We start from the raw sequence: 24,057 nt of genomic DNA on the forward strand, positions 1-24,057 counted from the left end.
AAGTATCTATCGTCCAAATTGTGCTCTAGAGGATATGTTTTTTCGAAAATCGTGCTATTTTTAAAAGTAACTAAAAATTAATATTTTTTCCCGTGTCTCTTGAAATTACTAATACTTTGATATAATTGTGTAAATGTAAAATGTTGTATTTCCAACGTCAATATTTGTGATAAAAAAATATTATGTTTTTTTTTTGTGTCGATTTTGTGCCAAAAAACTAAAATTCTTCCAAAAATCGCACGGAATTTCGGAATACGTGACACAGTCCGTGTAATCTGATTGGGTTCGTATTCAGCAGCCAAAAATAACTACTAAATAACAATTTTAAGCCAAAATAAACATTATCCGCTAGGAAACCAAAATAATCATTACCCGCTAGGGGTATGCCCCTTATAAAAGGTTATGTTGCTTGAAAATTCTTTGTGGTCCTAATACCGTTAAAAAAAGTTTCATTAAAATTGGCGCTGTTTCTCAACTTTTCCATTATCGATACTTTTTTCCGACTTTTTCACTAGATTTATTATAATAACTCTCTAAGAACAAATCTTTTTATACCATGCATATGAAATATACCAAGGTATACTAAGTTTAGTCTCAAGTTTGTAACGCCATTATTCCATTAATAATTAGTCCATTTTCGGTTGTCTGTCTGTCGTCTGTCTGTCCGTCTGTCATCACGATTATTCAAAAAAAGAAAAGAGATATCAATTTTTATAGCGTGCTTAAGACGTAAAAAGTGAAGTCGAGTACGTAAATGAGCAACAAAGGTCAATTGCGTCTTAGGTCCGTAGGACCCATCTTGTAAACCGTTAGAGATAGAACAAAAGTTTATAACATCACTGTTTACCCGTGAGAGCGCAAATTATGCGCAAATTGTATAGCATGTATTATATGGGTATATCAATTATATATATGTGACACGTATGTTTTTGTAATGTGGCAGAGTAATCAACACTGTCTGTACATGGTATTTCAACAATTAACTCAGTCAATTGTTTATTTTCACTTGTTTTTTTAATTATTAAATTAACGTTAATTTTCCTCCATTTTTTTCAAATTACAGAAAGGTAATGGTCAGATTCAAATTACAGAAATTTATTCCTTTTTTTTTATTAAATTAGCGTTAATTTTCCTCCATTTATTTTCTCAGAAGATATGAACTTCATTTACAATATCTGTTTTTTCTCACCCTTAATGACCACACCATATTTAAGCCTTTCTTTTATCTCATTAAGCTAATGCGTCTCTGATTATAATCTACGAACAACAATACTAAGATTAACTTACTTTAACTGCACATAAAATAAATACCTGGCGCATACCATAATTAAAAAACTAGATTAAGTAATTTATTTAAATTACCTCGCCCTTACCTCTCGTCACTAATCAAGAGAAACAAAGACAAAACATATTTTTTTACCGGATATCTTAACTAAGTTACTTGACTGATATTAACGCTTTGATAAGATTACCACTTTTTGTACTCAAAGAAGATTAATTAGTTAATAATAGTGGGGGACGATTCAAGGGGGCACAAATTTTTTACATATCTGAAACATGTTCAGTTTATGAAAAATCTTTGTCCTAAAAGTAACGAATTGTATCTTGCCAAAAGAATGTATCAGAAAAAAATTACATCACGTAGTAAAAAGAAACTTTAAATGTATTTGTGTGTTTTTAATCGATCGATTACCCGTTTAAGGGCTTGCTCTAGTGTTTTGTAAAAAAAGCTCCAATCATAATATTTTGCTAGTGTTTTTTCGCACAATTTTGTTTTTAAATCGCTACACGCTACGTTTTTGTTTTGTTTTTCGTAATTTTTCCATTTTTGTATACAACCATGACGTCACTTAGCAGTAGCAGTTCCTTATCATCACCGTATTACGATGAGGACGATGTAAATGATTTTGATTGGTGGATTGTGTCGAAAAGGCATCGTAACTTACGTAAATTTCAAAGTTATCAAGAAAGTGATTTTCAATATTCAAGTGATATTAATCATTGGCTCGAACTGGCGAATCCCGATTTAAAATTATCATTAAAAAATAATTGTGATCCGCAAGAACATCAAACGTCACAATCGTTTCATCATATACATCGACGATTTTTAACCGCATCATCTGCTTCGGAGTTATTTGGTGCTAATACCAGTTTGGCAAGTAGTGTGTTGGATCAATCGGAATTAGATAGTGTTGGTGGTACGAAAATTGATACGGAAACGGAAGTTGATGACGATTTTGAGGATGTTAGTGAATTCGATGATCCTTATGAGTATGATGAAGAGATTTCAACGGATTACAGTGTGGCATCATCATCTGCTAAGCCAAAATCATTGGATGAAGAAATCCTTTTGGAAGGTAAAATCATCAATTTGGTTCTGGATTTTTTTAAATAATTTTTATTTTATCTCCGTATAAATACCACATATATGGAATATCCCGTAATGACCATATCCCATTTGGCCAATACTGAAATAATTAAGATTATATGAAAAAGAACCCTCAGAACTTTTTCGACCCTTATTGTAATTAACGAAAATTTATTTCACTCGAATCGAAAAAATAGATTCCTTCGAAAAATTATTCTTATTGGCGTTACCTTTAATGATTTCACTAAAATTCTCTTTAAAATGCTTATAACGAAAAACGCCAAAAGAGAAACTCCTTCATCACAAAACATATACAGGGTGTCTTAAGTTGACATATGCTTGAAACTCGAAAAATAAATTTCATCGAGGAAAATACTTCAAACGTAAACTGTTAGTTTCAAAGGCACACGTCTTATACCGACATCGAATTCGATCTAAGTTTTCAGATTCAATTAAAACCCCACTCTGATTCATAACTGACTAACATTAGATGAACGCTTTAAATTACAAAGTTGTTCTTTATAAATACGCAAACATTTTTTCTTCTTTTTGTAAATTGAATAGTTTAGACAGTAATTGATAACAAAAATATAGGTTTTTGTGTATTTGTTCAATTTGAACAAAAAAGGTCTTAGGAAAACAAACCACTTCTATTGAATTTATTGAAAATTTTTTTTCGAAGAATGGGATTTTGTAGAAACATTTATACGAAAAAACAATTTTGGATAAAACTTTTCAGTCCGTTTTTCCCTAAACTCTGTACCGTTTGCGGAAAATTGTCCAAACAAAAAATGTTACTTTTTTTAATCAATAACTTAAAGTGTTCATATATCGATAAGCAGTTATAGAGTAGAGTGAACTTTTCGTTGAGCTTCAATACTTAGGTCAAGTTTCATGTCTACATAAGATGTGCACTTACACACCCAACATTTTTCGCTTGAAGCATTTTTATCGATAAAAATTATTTTTCAAGTTTCAAGCACGCGTCAACTTAAAAAAGCACTCTGTTACATGAAATTCTGTTAATATTCTTTTCATTATTTGAATAAAAAATATTTTCTGGAAAATTTTTTAAATTTTGGTTATGTAACTATTTGTAATCATTGATTTTTGACGAATGATGACTAAAAATTATTTTATCAAAAAACGTGTGTACGTTATTTGGTGGCTATCTCGATTTTTTGTTATTGATTATTTATAATTGAAAAATTTTAATCAAAGGATTTGATTAATTTTTCAATGAAAATTTAAAAGTATTTTTTTGGATAATCGCACATAGGCTACCTTTTTGTACATTGTCCTTTAGAAAGTCATTTTTATGAATTTATTTCGCGAGATAATTGTGTTTCATTGAAAACACCTTTTTCGGGTTCCCATTTTATTTATAATTGATTAAATTCGAAAAAGTAGCAGAAAAAAATGCTTACAGACAATAGTATTATTTTTATACCCTGTATATACGAGATATATATCAAGGTATACTAAGATTAGTCCCAAGTTTATAACGCTCAAAAATATTGATGAATAAAAATTTGGTATAGGTGTTCGTTAAATGACCTAATTAGTTCGCTTCCGATTATCTTCTCGTCCGTCTGTCTTTCCGTGATCACGATAACTCAAAAACGAAAAGAGATATCAAGCGTGCTCAGGGCGTAAAAAATGAATTTAAATTCGTAAATGAGCAACATGGGCCATTGCATCTTGGATCCGTCTTGTAAACCGTTAGATAGAATTTAAAAGTTTCAGTGTAAAAAATGTTATATAAACAAAGTTCATTTTCTCCAAACCTATAAAAGATAGGCTGTTGAAAATTTGCAAGCAACTTCAACTAGTGATCTTGTGAAAGATTCTCGAAAAACGAAAAAAAATTCTAGAAAATACTTTCGAAAGGGCGGCCGATAATTATATTGGTTGACATTCAACACTTTCTATACAGGGCATTTCAACAATTAACTCAGTCAATTGTTTGTTTTCTCTGTATTTAGTTATTAATAAAATTTAAATAGATAAAACTTAGACATAAAAAAAAAATTTTAAGTTTATATAAATGGGTTCAATTGTCTAGAATGACGGTGTTTAACCTCTGCTTAGAGGTCAATGTAAGTTTCATTAACACCTTTAAATTGATATGAGTTCGAAAATGTCGTTAAACCAATTTTGTGTGAAATATCTATAAACTTTGTGAATATAATTTCTGTCTGTTTATGAAGAAATGAGAACATTTCTATTCTCTAGCTTCCTCTCATACTATTCATCTAGCTTGTGGCGTAAAAACCAATTTTATCCTCTTCGAAAAATAGTATCACAAATTTCACATGATTTCTCAATGTATCTAGCTAGGGAATATTTCAATAAATTTGTGAATCTTAAAAAGATTGGTTTCACTTTCATCAAGTCAATTATTTAGTTATTACTAATTAATTAATATAAAAGGTAAATAAATAAATAATTATATCAATAAATAAAAACAATAATGACACTTTTTTTTTATAAACTGAAGAATGACACTTTCTTCGTATGTAACTCTTTTAGAGCTGGGAAAAATCAACTTTTTATATTCAGTTTTACTTTCCATCACAATCAGCAAATTTTTACTTGAAATCAATAAACAAATCCTTTTGTAAATAAATAAATATACAAGATGTTTCAGAATATGGTGCAAAAAGTTTAACGCTACATGAGTATTTTTCAATATGTATTAACAAAATATTCATAGAATTTCGGATGATAGCATTAAAATTTTTCGGCTTATCTTCAAATTGTCCCCATTTTTTTTTGGGGGGGGGGGAGGTAAAATTTATCTATGTACCGAGTTTTAATCAAGATCAAACAAAAATAGTATTTAATTTTGTCTTTTTTTTTCAAGAAAAAATACCGTTTAAGGTATAGTTTTAAGGTATAATGTCCAATATGCGCTCTATTATCTGAACTACTAAGTTTGACAATTCGTTCTGTGCGTAGTCATGGTAGGGACAATAAAATCGATGCCAGCGCTTCCAGTGAAAAATTTTGGCGTTAAAGGAGGCTGTTATGACTAATTTGCAAATCCTTACATGTTAATGTTATCGAAAATGTCAAATTAAAATTATTGAATGTAAGCCATAAATGCAATCCATACAATTATATATGCATCCATACAATTCTATAATTAAAATAGTATATCGTTACTATGGAAACGCCTCCAATAAAACTCACACACGTGCGAATAAGAAGTGTTCTACCGGATCAATGTGACAAAAAACATCAAATTTTGTTGACCAGTATTATTTGTTTAAAATTTTTGCACAATATTTTGTGATCATCCTATAAATTACAGTAAACTGCAATACAGAAGTTACAAAGTAATAACATATCTATTTTATGGGATTGGTTAAGACACAAAAAAATTACGATTTATGTTAATAAATATTGAAAGAGAAAACTTAGTAGACGACCTGCTATGACTTATGTGTGTGACCTCCATACACTTTCAAATTAATAACGGTGGACTTGATGATACGAATGAACTTGTTAGGAAATTTTTCGGATTAAATGTTGCTTTAGTTCCTTTCGAGAGTTCATTGTTTATTTACGAAGATTTCGTTTAGTATTTTTGTGTTATTTAATCTCTCAATTTACTGTGCAAACGACCGTTTCTTTATTACATCGCATCTTCCAAACGGCTTAATGGATTTCGACATTTAAGGTATCGTTATATTCGTCTTAAAAGCCTAAGTGTCCTAGGTAGTTGTAGTTGTTTGAAAGAAAACAAAGTGGCGAATTTTTGACGCAAAACTGTAATACGTTAATAAAAAAAAGGTCATTGATTACAAAAATATATGTAAGTTGTATGTTTACATTTAATTAGAAATAAAAAATTGGTTTAAAAAATTTTAATATAGTATAATGAGAGGATTTTTTTAGTACCGTGACACTAAAAAGTCTAAAATAAAATAAATTTAAAAAAATCTGAAAAGAGAGAAACAAGTCCAGTTCATTATTGAGAAGATTTGAGCCAGTCTAGATATTAATGAGCTCCGACTATTTAAAGTCGCTAAGTAAGCTACTGAACTTTCTTTCAGATTTTATTTAACGCAGCCGGATTTCGGAGATTCTTTTAATTATTTATTTTATTTGAAACTTGTATGTTGCTTCTTTATATTATATCTCACGAAAAATTAGATAAATCTTTTCTGTTCCTCTTATAAGTCATATGACGGAACCCTTTTATGCGTGTACTATACTGACGCACTTGGCCCATTTTTAAATGATTGACAAACCTTATTTAATTGAATAAAAAAAAATAAAAATTATAATAATTAATTGAATTTAAACATTATAATTTAGGTGTGTAGTATAGGTTAGTTATAGTCACTAGTCATTACTTTTGTTTAGTTTGAGATGATTTGATTGATTGCGTAAAATAAAAATAATACCGTGTATCTTAAAATTGTATATTAAGGTGTATGTCTCCGTACAATATTGTAAAAATGTTTTGTTATACAATGCAGAGTAAATAGTATACATGCTTAGTATACATTCATCAAATAATGTGTTATTTTTAACTTTAATGGAAATGCAGAGATATTTTCGTAATAAATAATGTGTATTCTCGTAATAAAGTATAGATATCTCTCTTCAACTAATTATACTCTAACTATAGTCGTTTCTGTTCAACAATAAAATTGATTAACTTTGAGTATCAATAATGAATTCGACAATAAATTCGATTATTTTTAATATAAGAAGATTAGTTTTTTTCTAGAATTAAAAAACGATAAAAACACAACCTCTCTAAAGCTCTCCATGTCAATTATCCGAACTTTTATTAAATTCATCTCGAGTTAAAAAGGGTCAATCGATTTCAAATTTATGGTATTTGACTAATTGCATTGTAGTATCCTTAGTATGTTAGAATTTGCTGACTCTTTGTCCATAGCGAGATAACAGTCTTAAGATTAAATTCTCTGCCTTAAATTATAATTTGCTGAAAAGTCATGGAGGCAATTTCAAAAAAAGTGAACTAATTTTAGTTCAAAAACTATTTAACAAAACTATATATTGATCAAAAATAATAAATTATGAATCTTTAGTCCCTGTGTAGCAATGAATTACTAAAATAATATAGGAAATACTAGACGGTACACATCTCCTTGTAATCACTGAGCTTACCATCAAGTAGGCAACCGAAAATGCCGTTAAAATTCTAAATAACTTCAAATTTTTTTAAATATAGGCAATTTTTTTACACATGTTAAAATTAACAAGTAAAAAGTTTCTATGAAAAATTTAATTATAATTTAACTATTTTTCACATTCATTAAAATTTATGAAAAACAAAAACTTTTGAAATACTTTGTTGTAAATAATACACTTTTTAAGCATTCATTTTAATTCACAAACTCCATATTAAATGTATTTTTGAAATGTGAAAGCATTGTAAATTTTATTCATAAATAAAAAAAAAAATGTTTATTAAACTGAATTATAACAAATATAAACTAAACTAAACAAATGTTTAACTAGTAAGTGTGACCACGCCTTTATACTGTTTTTTTAGATTTATTCAATTTTAATTCAATAAACAATCCATTTTGGTCATCAATTTATTGTTAACTTTTTAAAATATAGTCCTATTTCTAAGGTGTTTTCCTTTTTCCGATTCTAGCATTTTTTTTTTTGCACAAAACATTCATGTAAGACGTCGTAAATCTTAGCACTAAAGCTAGAAAAATCTTTATAAAAATTAATATTCTGTATCTTATTGAAAATGGCGCCTTTCTGTATTGGTGCTAGCGTGTATGAGGACTAATAGACGAATACACCAAAAAACAGAATGGTAGGTATGATGCGATTTTTACATCAATTTCGATTTCTTTGCTGATTATAACCACGAAATGAAATGTTACGGTCCACAAGTTTCAATTTAGTAAGTTCAGAAAACCAGAATTGTTCGAGAATATTAAATAAATATTTTTGTACCAATTTATAAAATTAATCCTTCTTATCATAAAATACTTTGGCATTTTAGCAAATATTTTCATATACTGCGTTTTTCTGTTGTAATTACAAAATTAATAAGAACAAATTTTTGTGATAAGATAGTAAATTATAGAATATTTACCGTTCGCCATTATTGTGAATATTTAAATTGACAAAACAATAAAATACTTAAAATCAAAAAATTTTTTTTTTGTAATCGATCATTTAAGTGTACAGATTAATATTTATATGAATGAGGCCCATTTTATCAACAAAGTAAGCAATTAATAACATGCGAACTATGAAAAAAGTCACTGTACACTTACAGAGATTGAACCCATAACCTCTGCCTTGCAAAGCCTACGCTCTATTATCTAAACTACTAAGTTTGACAATAGCAAGCCAGAGAGATTTTAATGGCATATTTTTAAGTCAGGTTTCCTCCGGAAGCTAAGGATTTTCGAAAAGTTGTGTTTAATAAAGAACATTAGCTTTTTTTATGAGGATCAGCTTTCTAATTTAAAGTGTTATTCTATCTCTTATCTTTTAGAATCTTAATTGACTATTAAAGCAACCTGAAGATCTAGGTCTAATCTCACCACATAGTTTCAATAAAAAATTAAAAATAATTACACATTTAGACGAAAATGTTACACGAGGGGATACGAAAAGAATTGTGCTGTCAAGACAACTATAGTAGAGTATTGTGGTTGTAATAAAAACAATTATAGCTTAGTATATTGTAAACAACTAATCTTACTATTTTTAATCCTCAAAAAGGGGTGTTATAAGTTTGACCGCTATGTGTGTCTGTCTGTCTGTGGATTTTTTAAGTGCTTGTTTAGAATTCCGTACCCAGAATAACTAAAAAATAGACCATGTTCCTCAAATTGGTTCAGTTTGGAAAGGAAATTTCAGTTTTATCACTAAGGAAAAAGATAATTTAATGAAAAGTGTTCTTAGATACGTTTCAAGTGCGAGTTTAGGGTCCCTTACTAAAAAGTTTCTCGTTTGTTTTTTAAATTTTGAAAATTTCACTTGGTAGACAAACTATTAGACAAAAATTATACCTCATTTCACTACAAGCTCATATACTCTTATCGTGCATATATAATCCATCACTTTTTGAAAATATTGTAACGGTGCAACATCCTTAAACCTATTTCAAATCAAACAAATGAGTATCCTTTACAAACTTGCATGTTATAAAATGATGTCACGTATTATTCAACAGACGTACATTAACAAATCTCCCTTCGATCGTCACAGATTGTCACGACACAATATGTAAACACCCAATTAGCCCCCTTTACTCTTTTTATTTTTGCATAAACTTCGTGATTAGTTAGAGAACAAAGCTTTATTTAGTAATAAATCATGATTTGATTTTAAAAAATTTGCATGAATAAACTAAAAATTAAAATAATTTTTTACTTATTATTTTATTATTGATGATAGATAGACTAGGGAAAGTAGATTTTGATAAATAATTTATTCATAACGGATTTGGATATGAATCACTTTTACTATCACGATTCATAAACTAAAGTTACTCTAGACCAGACTACAATAGATTCTTTAACTAGATAGACCATATAAATAATTATGGACTCTATCTAAATACTTTCTTATAAAACAGTAAGTTTTTCTAAGGTCTATTTTACATATTTCATTAATTATTTCATCTTCTTTTTAAACAAAAAACTTCTTTTTTTTTAAATAGTGTATATAAGAGTAATATTTTTTTATTTCAAATGTATTTTCTATTCAAAAGATTTATCAAAGAAAATTCTTTGAGTTGATGACGTCAAATGTACGTCATATTCGTATCTGTTCAGAAAAATCTATTCAAAAGGTGACGGTTTTACTAAAATTTAAAGCTTTCGGTGACTATGAAGACAAAAAATATGTAATTACAAATATCATAAGTAAATTTTTCTGAAAAATATTTTTACTCAGAACATATTTGAAAATGTTAGCAAGCAATTACCAACAAAATTTTTCTCCTATTAGAATAATACAAATTTTTCGAAAAAGAAATTACTTTTAATAAGAATCGTTTATCCATGAGGTCTGCAGTCACTTACGTGTATGGTAGTCGATGATAGTCTTATTTAGAACACGTGGATGCTCCCACAACCTCGAAAATTGTCTAAATACCTGCTAGTTGCTCAGTTTTTTTACTCCCTATAAATTTGATAATCTACAGCTCAACAGCTGTTTATAAACAGGACATAATTTTTTTCCAATTTCCATTACACAATGAATGAAATGACCTATTTCAATTGATTGAATTTTTTCTAAATATACAATTTTCCAGATGCGTTCATCTAAATTGATGAATAAAACGCAATTGTTTTAAAAATAAATAAAAACTGTTGAAGTTTATTTAATATCAAACATATAATAACAAATACAAATAATTTTTATAAGCACGCACGCAGGTTAGCTCATTCAGCCCCAGCTTCAGTCATATTACATTTATTCTGTTTGTTATTTATTGTGTTAATTTTATTTTACAATTGATTTTGAACAAAACATTTCTTGGATATCAATTCTATTCCAAGTCAATTATTTTTTAAATTATGTTACCACCATTCGAATTCATTTTAGATTTATTTTGATTTGATATATACGATTAGTTTTGTAAAATTAAATAAACTGTTTTCAAGCACGAAGTCAGTATTGGGTAAATCATTAATGACATCAAGCAGATAGTATGGCAGAAATCAGCAGGCTTGAGGGCGCTCTCAAAAAAATCTGGTTGGATTAGAATGTCCTTTATAAGCAGGTAAATTTTTTAATACCCCTTACGGCAGGCATGGTCGTGTTATTTTAAGTCGAAGTCACCATTATTATAACTTTATTGTGTGCTATAAACTTTATTGTGTGTCTCTTTATCCAAGTCCGCATTGCTCATAGAGGAGGAAGCGAAAAGGGCTATACGACTCTTCTTCCTATCTCAGTTTCTCTAATAGTAATGAGATAGTTTTACATCGAACATTCAACAAATATGATGACATTGTGATAGACATTGCCTATATGTAACAATAATAATCGATAAAATCGTGTTCAATATCACAACGCCGTAGTTATACAATGAGGGTATAAAATAAATTGATTATATAAATAATAATGAAATTCAGTCATGAAAGAAACTTAATCAGACTATGAAATAAATTGCAAATTTTATTTAAATATATTCAAAAGACACAGCACAATCAAACGAGGAGCTAACATTTTGCATATGGGGTCGATTCTCGTCTAAACATCTAACGTCTATTGGCTGAAAGCTTTTCCTATAAACCATATAATAAAATATTCTTTTGCATTTAAAATTTTGTGAATAAGTTTTCCCAACTACGACGTAACTTCTATATGCATATATTATAATTTTCTTCAATATCCAATGTGATGTCGCAAGTATCATGTCTCAAATCGTATATGAAGGGCACAGGGAAAGAAAACAGGCATTGAACCTAGATAATTGCAAAAAAAGTTACTTTTGATTATAAATTTTTCTTTTTTTTTTTAAATATATTTGGTAATATATGTAGGTCGTTACCCCTTATTTTCAAGCTTATCATGGTGGCTGCTGGCGAAAAATAAACTCACGGTCTAAAAATGTACCCGCTTAGGAGAAAAAAACAGGCTAGACAAATTAATTTTAACAAAAAAATAAATCAGTTTAAATTAGACAAACATGTTTCGAATATACGGTTTTATAAATGTTCTCCTAATACTGAAAACATCATTAAGAAGTAAGAACAGATATTTCAAAACTATTAAGCTATGTTTAAATCATGGTCTCTTAATACTAATTTAAGCAAAATATTTGATTTTTTTCGAAATTTATAGTTGTTTTTAACCACGAGTAGCGGACAGCCACGGTGCGAAATTCCGAACGGGCCTAGCTAGTATTTCATAAAAAAAAACTTTTTTTTTTTGACATGTAAAAAGTTATTTTTTTAGAAATGTAGAAATACTATAATGAAAGTTGTTAATAAGGAAAAGAATACCCCTAATATTTCCATGGGTTTTCCTCCGCCTTGTATGTATGAATGTACATGGTAAGAAGTTTTCCACTGAATCATCTTAAGAGTTTCATGAATCATCGAATTTTACAGGAGTATTCGAGATTATCAATAAAAGCTTTTTGAAAAATATCGTTTCTATTCTCTTGAAGAATGTGCAAAATTTCAACGTTTTCGTTCAACTTGGTTTTGAGTAATTTCGTTTAAAGTTTTCGAAAAAGTTAAATGATTCGAAGACAATTTTACGATTAAAAAATTTAACAAATGCCACATCACACAAAAAAGGGCGTTATCTTTCCAATACATCATCTTCTCCTTGCATTTCCCCTAAATGCGAAAAATTGAGTGATCGCCCACTGTTATTTCAGTCGTCGCCTAAGAAATTCACTTGAAAAATTTAAGGGATGTAGTGATTATCTAATTCAATGGTATATGCATTAAGAGATAGGATACCGTTAATCCAAGAAAAAACATATATCGAAGGTTTTTTAAGCGTGGCCTTAAAATCTTTAAATAAGACCATATTTTCTAATGAAACCTGTAAATTTTCTACGTTTTGGAGGTATTCTAATCCAAAGAAAAGATTAAGGATTTAATAAATAAGAGCCAGCTATGACATCTTAGAATAGGGTACTTTCGGTAGTGAAAAATAAATTATGAAATTTAATAAAAATTAAAATTGTATATATAAATTTACTTAATTATTTTGATTTTGAGTCGTAAAAGAATATTATTGTTTTATTACATTAAAATTAAGAGTCATAATTTTTAATCTGTATATCTTGTAATCTAAAACACGAGTCGCCATAATGTGACATCATATAGGCAAAAATATTATGCCTTACTTACTAATTTATTAATGGCTTTAATAATTATTGTAGGTTATGTTACCATCAACTTTATTTATACATATAAAAATTACATCCACGACTGTTGTTTTTACCAATATTACGTCACCAAAATGGCTGACAGGGTTTTTGTGAGAATAAAAAAGTTTTAAAATTTTATAAAAAGAAAGCTTGTTTATTTGGCCGAAATATATATATTTTTTTTGTGACTTTTTATTTATTTGATTGAATCACCCTGTAAACATATTTAGTAAACACACCCCTTTTGTGTTCGTTCATTGTACGTACATGCACACCCAAACATGTAGATACAGATACATATACGGATACGTAATAGCGTAGGATCTCTAGCTAGCGTCACAAAATCGACGCCACTACCACATTTGTCGACGTCCAACTCAACGACCAATAACATCTCACACACAATCGTCCCTTTTCTTTCTATTTCACACGCAGTCATAATGATAAGAGAATGATGACAAAGAAAATCAATACGACGCGACATAAACGATACCGCAGCAATTTCAAAATTCACTTCATTTTACGAAGATCATGTTGAAATGCATTTGATGCTCCCATATTTTTAGTGATGCGCCCGTTAAGTGATTAAATAATTGTTAATCACTGCAATTATTATAATGATAATCTAATTAAGTGGGTTGGTAACACTGATTTAATGGTTACATATTTTTTTTAATGTTTTTTTCTTTATCATATGAACTATGATATTGTCGAATCATGCGCACCAATGTGCAAAGTATGCATATGTGTATGTAGATTGTATATATCTGTTATTTTTAAATTATTTATGATAATGTAACCTAGAAAAAGAATCGAAAAGATTCGATCAAGTTTACACATTGACTATAAATTCGACTTCCGTAATCTGCATGATTAAATGAAAAAATAAATTCGACCTTCGCCAACCTTTCAAAAACTTTTTTAATCATTTTATTCCGAATTCCTATCACGGTTGTCGTGAAAAAAAATTTTATATTTTCTACCGAGTGTTCTTACTTAAATGGGCATAATACAAAGAGTATGTGGAGTACGTCGAGAAAATTATTTTGATATGTGGAAAAACGCAACGCAATTCGAATCTAACGCAACCCATAGGTAGTCATAATGATAAGAAGGAACCCCAAACTGCGTTTTAACGTAGTTATCGTCTTCAGAAACATATTCTTTATCCTAATATGCTTGTTTTGACGAACCTTTCTATCGCCTCGAATTTTATCTATTTATTTAAAAATACACCCTATCCGTTTGCTGATCATTCGGAATAATATACTCACAATTGCTAACTGCGGTTTTTCAAGATTTTGGTTGATAAACCAAACAATTTTTGCTCTCTTCACAAATACTTTTTCTGTTTAATCGAACAAGAATGGAATAGAATGCCAATTGTAACTGAAACTCCGGCAAACAAATTGAACGACTTAGCTCGATAATTTTAGCAGCTTTTGTTTTCTTCAAAGATGTTTTTATATAAGATGTCGAATATTTACAGAAAGAGGAGTGATCAAGGAAATTTTGATAACATTAAAAATGCTAGAAAATTTTGTGATTCTGGAAAAGTGAGACAAAGGAAGAAAATATTCTTCAAATTCTGGAACAGTCAGATTTGTAATTTTTCATTATATGTGGACGTTTTTTTGTCAGAATCTGATAAAATTTTCATCATTAATTTCGATCATAAAACCAATTCGTCTTGTCAGGACAATTCGGGAATATCATATCATTTCTACCATCACCCTAATGAGATCATCAAGGAAGCTAATATTTGAATTTTCTGAGACCACAAATCAGCCTTTAAGATATTTCTTTCCAGCGTGGCATTTGCAGTTACTATGGTAAAACCCACTTTTCGACTATTTAATAATTTTTTTTTAATTTAACGAAATTTTGTTTCTCAGTCTAAGAATAGGACTTAGTATTAAATCCCAAAGTTACAGGAATTTTGACCATTTAAAACACGAGATAATTAATGTCTAAATTCCCAATTTAGAGCAAATTACGTCAAAATTAATATCTCGAAAACAAAACGACATGGAGCTATTTTTTTCTTTCGAGAGAATTTTTAATATCGTAAAAAATAGTGAGGAGGACAGTGCGCTTTACATGCTTTGACTCTCGAAATCGTGAACTTATCTCGCGATCTAAACGACAAAAAGTTCTACAATTTCGGGATCTCACACTTAACATTATTTTGAACCTTTGAAAAAATAAAATAGGCCAAATCTGTCGACAAGTGCTTTAATGCTGGAAATACCTTAACTTTAATGTACTGGAATAATGAAATTTTTATCTACTTGCATAAACCAGTATTTCTAAAAACAAATTTTATTTATTTGAAAAATAATAAAATAAATAAATTTTTGTGAAATAAAATTAAAACTTGGATTAAAATTACTAACAAAAGTACTATTTAGTTTTTTTGCTCCTTTTATGGATAACAAAAAACTAGATATTTAAAAACAATTTTTCTACGCTATAAATAATAAAAAAATTAACTTAAAAAATTAATGAAGCAACTATACACAAATTTACGTGTAGGTACCATACTTTTTAAATACTCGGTCTATAAAAAGTATTATAATATGTATAAAAAAAAAGTATTTTACCAATTTCAAATTGAAAGGGATGCTGTCTATGTCGTACTCTGAATCTAAAACAGTATATTCTGTATTCATCTCAGTATTGTACTAACTACTAACAGTGCTAAACTAGCTTCCTAGTAGGAGGCTACATATTTTCTTAGTAGCAAGCAATACACATCTAGATATTTGTAATGTGCTCTTCTCATCTATTCTAACTATAAAAATACATAGTTGCTACGAACTTGAGCTTCTTGTGTCCTTAGCAGCTAAACTTTACTAACAATACTAAAATGGCTGATTTTATTAACATGACAATAAATGTCATTGCGTCATCATGACGACGACCACCGACGCTAAACGTCGATTTGTTTATTTATTAAAAAAATATTGTGTTATTATTAAGTTTAATGTTCTATTTCTAATTGATTAATATCAAAGTGTTAAGTTGTTGTTTTTTTTTATATAAAGTTTGTGCTTTTTGAAAGCTTTTTACACACATGTGGTCAAAAGCGTTTACACTTGTTCAAAAAACATTTAAACAATCCAAAAATAATATTGATTTTGGTGTTGGAAACAGTGATTATGTTATTTTTGGAACACCAGAATTTTTGGATTTTACCACAAATCATATTAATCAAGGTATGGGTAATCCTTTTTGGGGAAAATAATCTTGAAAAGTTTTCATATTTTCTGGAACAAAATAGTGTTTTTTTATTTGATACAAGGTTTTTATTTGATAAAATGTGATTTTTTTTTTGGACGAATTTTGAATTTTATTACAATTTTTGTGGAAATTTTTGCGTTTTTAAATGCAAATGCAATGTTTCTTAAAGACTTGAAAATTATTTTTTAAACTTTTCTTTCTATTTTTTATGTTAAAAATGAATGTAAAAAACTATTTTGGGTTTATAAAAGTTAGGTGTTAAAATATTGTGATCAACCCCAGATGTATAAGTAACAGAATTAATGTTGCAAAATGATTTTCCTTGTACATTAGAAATCGAAAACAATCATTTAAACAAATAATCAAACAAAGGCTTCTTATTTTCGAAAAATTTTAAACCATAAATATTAAAATTATCGAAAAGTTTCTGGCTATAACTATGTTTATATGATTTTTTTTTTTTTTTTTGCATAGTATCCCACATTAATTTTTTGCAATATTAATTATAACCCTTTTTTTAAATTAAGTGATTTTCTTGAAGAGGTAAATTTTGAAATCTTAATCTGTTTGTGAATATAGCAATTTTAACAATCATTTATTTTTAAAGTTGTGTTAGATATGATCCTTAGAAGTAAGACCAATAACTCTAATAATTTCTTGATCAACCATTAAATAAATTATCATATTCGTTGATAAATTGTAGAAAAGTGTTATTTTCTTCAATTCTGCTACATTTTTTTTTTTTTTTTTGCAAAATGTATAAGAACCTTAATACTGTAAGAGAGAACATAAGGTCGATCTTCACCCATCTGATAACTCGATGAGACATATTTTTTATGAAATTTTATTGATTTTTAAATTAATTTTAATCAAAATTTTCCATGAACGGTTTTCCATTTTCGTAATTAAATTATCTTTCTTCTGATACCAATTTCGATTGGTTAACAAATCGGTGTAGTTACCTATATTTGACTATAGTATGAACAGATCTACACCGATCTGTTAACCAATCGAAATTGATAATTTAATTACGAAAAAAAAGGTAATTTAATTACGAAAATAATGGTATAGGCTTGCCTACAAAAAACTGTTCATGGAAAAAATTGATTAAGATTAATTTAATTAAAAATAACCATGAACATTTTTCGGTAGAAAAACTATGATAGGCATAAATCAATAAAATTTCGCAAAAGTTCTCATTAGATGGGTGAAGTTCGGTCTTGTAGATATCAGTAAAATTTATTTCGGGGTGAATACAATTTACCTATCAAGAAATGTATCAACAAAATTGTGTCTTCTGTTGGTTTCTTGGCCTGCATATTTTAATTTTACTACAATAAAATTAATCTAGCAGGTAATGTCATAAAAAAGAATCCCTTTCAAATTTCTTATTAAATGACTTTATTTAATTGTATTTTATTTTGAATTGTTACAGTTCTATGCAGTAATCGGGTGAGCCAAATGACCAAAACCTACAATGATATAGAAGCAGTAACACGGCTTCTGGAAGAAGTAAGTTCTAACTTTTAATTTCCTTATTTTATAAATCATTTTTATTTAAAGACTTTCTATTTTTTTTTTTTACTAAATACAATAATTATGATTTTTTTAATTTATAATTGAAATTGAATTTTGCAATTTATTACATTAAAATGATTTTTATATACGTGAGAAAAAAATTTTTTTTTAATTTTTCATTTTCCATAATGAATTTTCTTTGTGAATTTCAATTTTCATTGAAATCTGATTCCATGGTACTAATTTTTAATAACAGTACTTATTTATGAAATACAAATTTAGAAAAATAATAAATAGCCATTTTATACTTGGAAGTACAGCTTTTCAAAAATTTAATAAAAATAATTTGAAACAGTAAGAAAAAAATTAGTCTTCATAAAAAAAACCTAGTTAAATATCCTAGAAATCAATTGAAAAAACAAGCTGTTCATATGAGTGCGTCCTTTATGATTCACATCATCCAACTTCCTAGATGATAAAAATAACTTTCTATAACGGCCTTAAGCACTGCAATATTAATAATTTTGTTATAATGTCACTTGCAAAAACATTTTGAAGTGAAAACTTCTTTAGTGTTGGGCACTTTTGGGATGGAGTAAAAGTACGAAAGTAAACGCTAAAAATTCAGTCCGAATTCTGGTGGATCAGTGATATCAGTGCTGGATTGTTATTCACAAAATTCTGAAAAAACGATTTTTTCTATATCTGAAAGCAAGGAAACTAAAAAGTAGAAAATACATAATAGTTTAAAAAAACTAAAAAACCCGCTTTCCTAACTAGCTGAACTAAAAAGTAGAAAATAATTAAGTTAAAAAAAATAAAGTGATAAAAAAAATCTTTTTATCGTAAAAAAGCGTGGGGTGCTTTTTAAGATATTTTTAATAACTTTACTTAGTGTTGAGTGTTTAAAAATCAATAAAATTTCATAAAAAATATGATGTACGAGCTAGTTATCAGATTCGTGAAAATCGGCCTTATACCGTCTCTTGTACTAAAATATTCAAAAAATTGTTTTCAATCCAAAAATTTTAATTACATACAGAGCACTTTTCAAAATTGACTGGCTAAAAATACATAAGAAAATCGATCGATATATTTTCGATAAAAGAATTCTTCATCGGCTACGAAAACATACCTGACGCCTAGTAAGATTATTAGTACACAAGTGAAGCCAAGTCGCGCAATTAGTACTAAATAAACAAGAAATCACAGAAGTAAAAAATAATAATTACCTACAAACCTCCTTAATTAAAAAACAGCAAATTAATTACAAATTTCATTTTTTGTGTGATTTGAAAACATTTTAACAAAATTTTATTAAATTTTATTTTACAGAAAGAAAGAGACCTTGAATTAACCGCACGTATTGGCAAAGAACTATTACAAACAAATACAAAATTAGAAAATAATGTTGTTACACTGGAAACGGAATTACGTGGTGCACAAGAGAAAATTACACAATTATCACATGAGCTGGTCAAAAAAACAGAACTTATACAAGTACTTACAAACGATATGGATGAGTCCAGTTCTGAGGGTGGTACACCGACCGGTCTGCGAAGTATTAATTTGGAGCTTATGCAGAAACGTATCGGTAATTTGGAAGAAGAGAATCGTTCATTACGTACCGAATTCCAAAAATTGGCTAGTGATACCGACGATGTTGAAGAACAGGAGGCTAGACTTGTTAAAGATATTGCAATGCAGTTAGGTAAGTGCTTTTATCGAAAAATATTGTAAGTTTTTTTTACGAAAAAGGGATGTTATGAAATTGAGTTTTTTTTGCTATTACGCGCTTTTTTTTAAATTATTGTTTTGTTAAACACCTCACACGCTTAATTTTACAATTATTTCTACAATGAAACTCTTGAGGAAGTCCTAATAAAACCTCGTACATTTCTAAATTATGCTCCTCAATTTTGACGTGAAGCACATTTTCCAAATTTTTTTTAACGATAAATCATTTACAGTGGAATCTCGGTAACTCGAACATCGTTATGTCAAAAAAAAGTCGTTCCCTTCCGCTAAACCCTTAAATACTTTTGAAAGAGGCGGTTTAGAGAGGAGGCTAATCTACGAACTTCTCTTTCCCAAAACTCGAAATTAGAAACAGATTTTCAATATACTCCCCCCTTCTGGGATAATTAACCCCACTGGTCTCAAATAGCAATGTGCTGCAAATATTCAACAAAATGGAGAAAAAAAGTTTACTCGGAGGTTTTTGGGGTCGCTGATCACAATTCCAAAATTAGAACGTGGATATACCCCCCCCTCTTGGAGTAATTCGTCCCGCTGGTCCAAAATAGCAATATGCTGTAAATATTCAACAAAATGGACAAAGAAAGTATATTCGGTTGTTTTTGGAGTCGCTGATCACGGTTCCGAAGTTAGAACGTGGATATACCCCCTCCCCGTCTCTTGAGGCAAATTCACCCCCTGCCGATCCAACACAGCCATATACTGTAAATATTTAACAAAGTGGAACAAAAGTATACACGGGGATTTTTGGGGTCGTTGATCACAATACCGAAGTTGGAGTGTGGACATACTCATCCCCCTTCCCCTGGAGTAATTCGCCTCTCGCTTGCCCGATACAGCAATATTCTATAAATATTGACATTATCTTTACAAGAAGCACACTATAAAGATTATTCAATTTGACAAAATACACTTTCTTACCAAGTAGCACAATCTTGAAATGATATAATTTCATAACAAGCGAGATTAACAAAATTAAATTAATCCCCCGTCAAGTGCGGTTTTTTCCTTGTAGCTTTCTCCAAACTGAACCAAGTTTCTTGAAACATAGCTAAGAACACTCTCCATTAAATTATCTTTCGAGCAAACCAAAAAAATCAAAAGCGGTTTATCCGTTATGATGCTACATTCAGCCATAAGCACACACATAGCGGTCAAATCTATAAAACACCCCTCTTTTTGCGACGGGAGTTAAAAAACCGATGTTTATCAATATTAGTTTTTATTTACGCCACTTAGCTCCAAGATTTTTAAATTTTACTACGGAAACTTAATAATTTCTTACAAGGGTTTTCGAAGAGATTCATAGTTTGTCTATTTTAGAACACTTTTCTAGAGTTTCTTGCAATCCACCTTTCAATTTCTACATATTAGTGCTAGATAAAGACACATAGTTTTCCCCATTCCATTCCAAACACTTTATACAGCACCTAAATTTTTGTTTATATTATTTCTAATTGATGGTTAAAAATATTATTATTATGTATTTTAAAAACATCGATCGATTGACCCGTCGCCCGCTGGCTTGAGGCAAGGTGGCCTTGCAGTGTGTTGTCGTTAAATAATCGCACCCTGTCAGACCATACTTGCTTTACGTCAGTTTTAAAACCACCTATAATATTAAAAAGTTCATTCTTGTTGCTCATCAGGGTAAATATTTATATGTATTTTTTATCTTGTGAATGTTTAGACACCTTCAGAAACACTGATTGTTTAGTAAATGATTAATCTTTTTAATCAATCAAATTACAAAAATGATCTGTGTTTTTGAGTGCCTTCTTTGTTGAAATGTATCTTGTCTTTCTTTATTAGTTGTGTTAAGGTTTTATCCACGATACTTGACTTCGAATCAAATTCAGAAAGGCTTCTTGGCAAAAAAAATAAATTTAGATTAGTTTGTCTGGTCTCAGTGAACAAAGTTATACGCAGTTTGACATCAAAACCCTAGTAGTAGTTTAAGAGCTAGTAGTCACGAAAAAGTTGATTTCAAGACGGCTGGATTTTGAATATTTTGTATGTTGAAAATAGATAGGAATAAAATATGTCTGGTATCCAAGAGCGGTTGTGTTCACTGCGGTTTTTAGAGTGCATTACCGAAAAAATAGATTAATTTGCAAAATTTAAAATTATTTTAAGAAAATTTTTATCAAATTATTTTCATGCCCTTGTAGCAATATAAATTATGATGCAAGACATTTTTACTGTTGCCAACACCGCGCCAGATATTATTATAATAATTACCAAAAATCATACTTAAATCATTTTAATGGCGCTGTAGTTTTAACATGTCGTTAAAGAATGTAAATTTATTTCCCGGTCAGAAATTAGATTGTTTTACTAGCGGGAATCCATCGTTAATTAACGCAATCGCTATCAGATAAAAGACGTACTTCATCCCTTCCTTATTTCAAAAAGGAAAGAAATATTCAAAATTCAGTCATCCGAAAATAAACTCTTGAAAACATTACCAGCTCTCGTACCATAGAACGCATCTACAATGGGAGAAATCTCAGTAAAGAAGCCATGGGTGTTCTATGTCTATACTGGCCACCCTCCTCTGTTTCCAATGAAATTAATCACCTTTTCTAGATGCTTAAGTTTAGCAGAAGCTGCAGCCTCATTTACGTCCAAAGTTATCACCAAGGGGGGTTGCTGATCCTCTAGAAGACTAAAAATGTAAAGAAAGTACTAGTGGTTCGAATTTTTCTGAAAATTTACTCCGAAGTCCAGCATCTCAAAATAATTGAGGAGCTGATAAATGAAATTATCAGGAAAAAGGTGATAAAACACATATATGATATCACAGTGGACCCTATGGCCTAAGTGTGTCTCTCGTGGACAGCCACTATAACCTAACCTAACCTATTCCGAAGTTGAGTATCGTAGTGACAAATCTTTATATGTGCATGCTTGATACAAATTTTTGCTGTTCCATTCAATAAAATTGAGATCATCCTTAAATCAGTTAAGGATGAATAATATTTATAAAATAATTGAGGTTATTTGCCAATGCAAAACATGTACTATTCGCTTTTTAAAGAAACTTGATAAAATTATATTTTATCAAGAAGTTCCAAGTTCAGTTTTTTTTTTATAAAATAAATTTTTAACGGATCATTTCATTGAAAAAGTAACAATGACGGTACAGAATGTCCCCCTCTTCGCGTTACGTACAAGAAGTAAGAAAATTGTCACATAAATTTTAAATTTTATTTTCCAAACAGAAAAATTAATTCATCACATTCCATATAGAAAAATAAATAAAATTTGTAAAAATTTTTTCAATAAATTTGAATACAGGCCAAAGCTGTAGTTTCCATTTTCTCCAAAACTGTACAAGATAGAAAGCTGAAAATTTGTAGTTAGATTCAAACAGTGAGTCCAAATCCATCGAATAATATAATTTAAAAAATAAAAATTCTTCTGCGTTTATTGAAAATGAAAAGAAAAAAACAAGTCTTGTAGTTTACATAGCAATTCTTACAGTGGGTATTATATTATTGGGAAAATTTAAGTCGGTGCAGATTTTAATGGATCCCGGCTAGCCGAAGTCGCTATGTAAACTATTAGGCTTGTTTCTTTCTTTTCTGTTTTATTTACTTCGAAAGACTTTCGAAATTTTGAAATCTACATAAACATTTTTGTGTTTAAACTTATCAAATTTATAAAAACTAAGCAGGAATATTTCACTGTCTAGGGTATATCAACAATTAATCAGTTGTTTATTTTCATGTTTATCAACAATGATTGATATGTGCGACACCCTGTATTTTATCTTTCGTTTTGATATGTGTACTGAATTTTCAATTTTACTAATCAACAATAAAACTATTTCTTATCAAATTCTTGTCAAGAGAACACCAACCCAACCTCCAAGATGATAATTTAAAATAAAAAAATCCGAACTTGGAAACTTTTTGTTAAAATATTTTTAAATATATAAATGTTGCAAAATTTTTGTTACGATATTTTGAAAATTTTTTAATGTGGAAACAATTTTCTGTGTTGTGTTTAGCTAATGCCAACATGGATGTGGATACAATGGCCGAAGAACTGGATCGTATGAAAGATGAGAATCGACTGCAGCATGAACAAATTATGAGTTTAACTGCAAAATTGACTGACGCTGAAATGAGATTACATAAGGTAAGCATACAATTTAAGGGTAATACTATCACTTTTTCGTGATGTGTTATTTGATTTATTCATGACATTATGAAAGTTTTCGAACGGTCTTGGACGAAGATAAATTCTAGGTAATGACAACCCGGTGCTACTATCTAGGAAATTGTTTTCGTCATTGGTC

The 24,057-nt window shown here is 29.1% G+C and overlaps 1 protein-coding gene across 5 annotated transcripts in view; it reads left to right on the forward strand.

The window, feature by feature from the left end:
• The window catches only part of LOC123296607 (trafficking kinesin-binding protein milt), a 161,087-nt gene that overhangs the window by 130,895 nt on the left and 6,135 nt on the right, over nucleotides 1-24,057 (forward strand). For 3 of the 5 annotated variants that reach the window (XM_044878148.1, XM_044878151.1, XM_044878150.1), the window contains 3 exons: nucleotides 17,911-17,987; nucleotides 19,329-19,704; nucleotides 23,767-23,897. In XM_044878148.1, the coding sequence (XP_044734083.1) occupies nucleotides 17,911-17,987; nucleotides 19,329-19,704; nucleotides 23,767-23,897 (584 nt within the window). Of the gene's footprint in view, nucleotides 1-1,833; nucleotides 2,358-16,431; nucleotides 16,451-17,910; nucleotides 17,988-19,328; nucleotides 19,705-23,766; nucleotides 23,898-24,057 lie in introns of those variants that run through there. The other 2 variants (XM_044878149.1, XM_044878152.1) reach the window with 2 other exon arrangements.

Source organism: Chrysoperla carnea, chromosome 3 (genome assembly GCF_905475395.1).
Source record: "Chrysoperla carnea chromosome 3, inChrCarn1.1, whole genome shotgun sequence".
NCBI lineage: Eukaryota > Metazoa > Arthropoda > Insecta > Neuroptera > Chrysopidae > Chrysoperla > Chrysoperla carnea.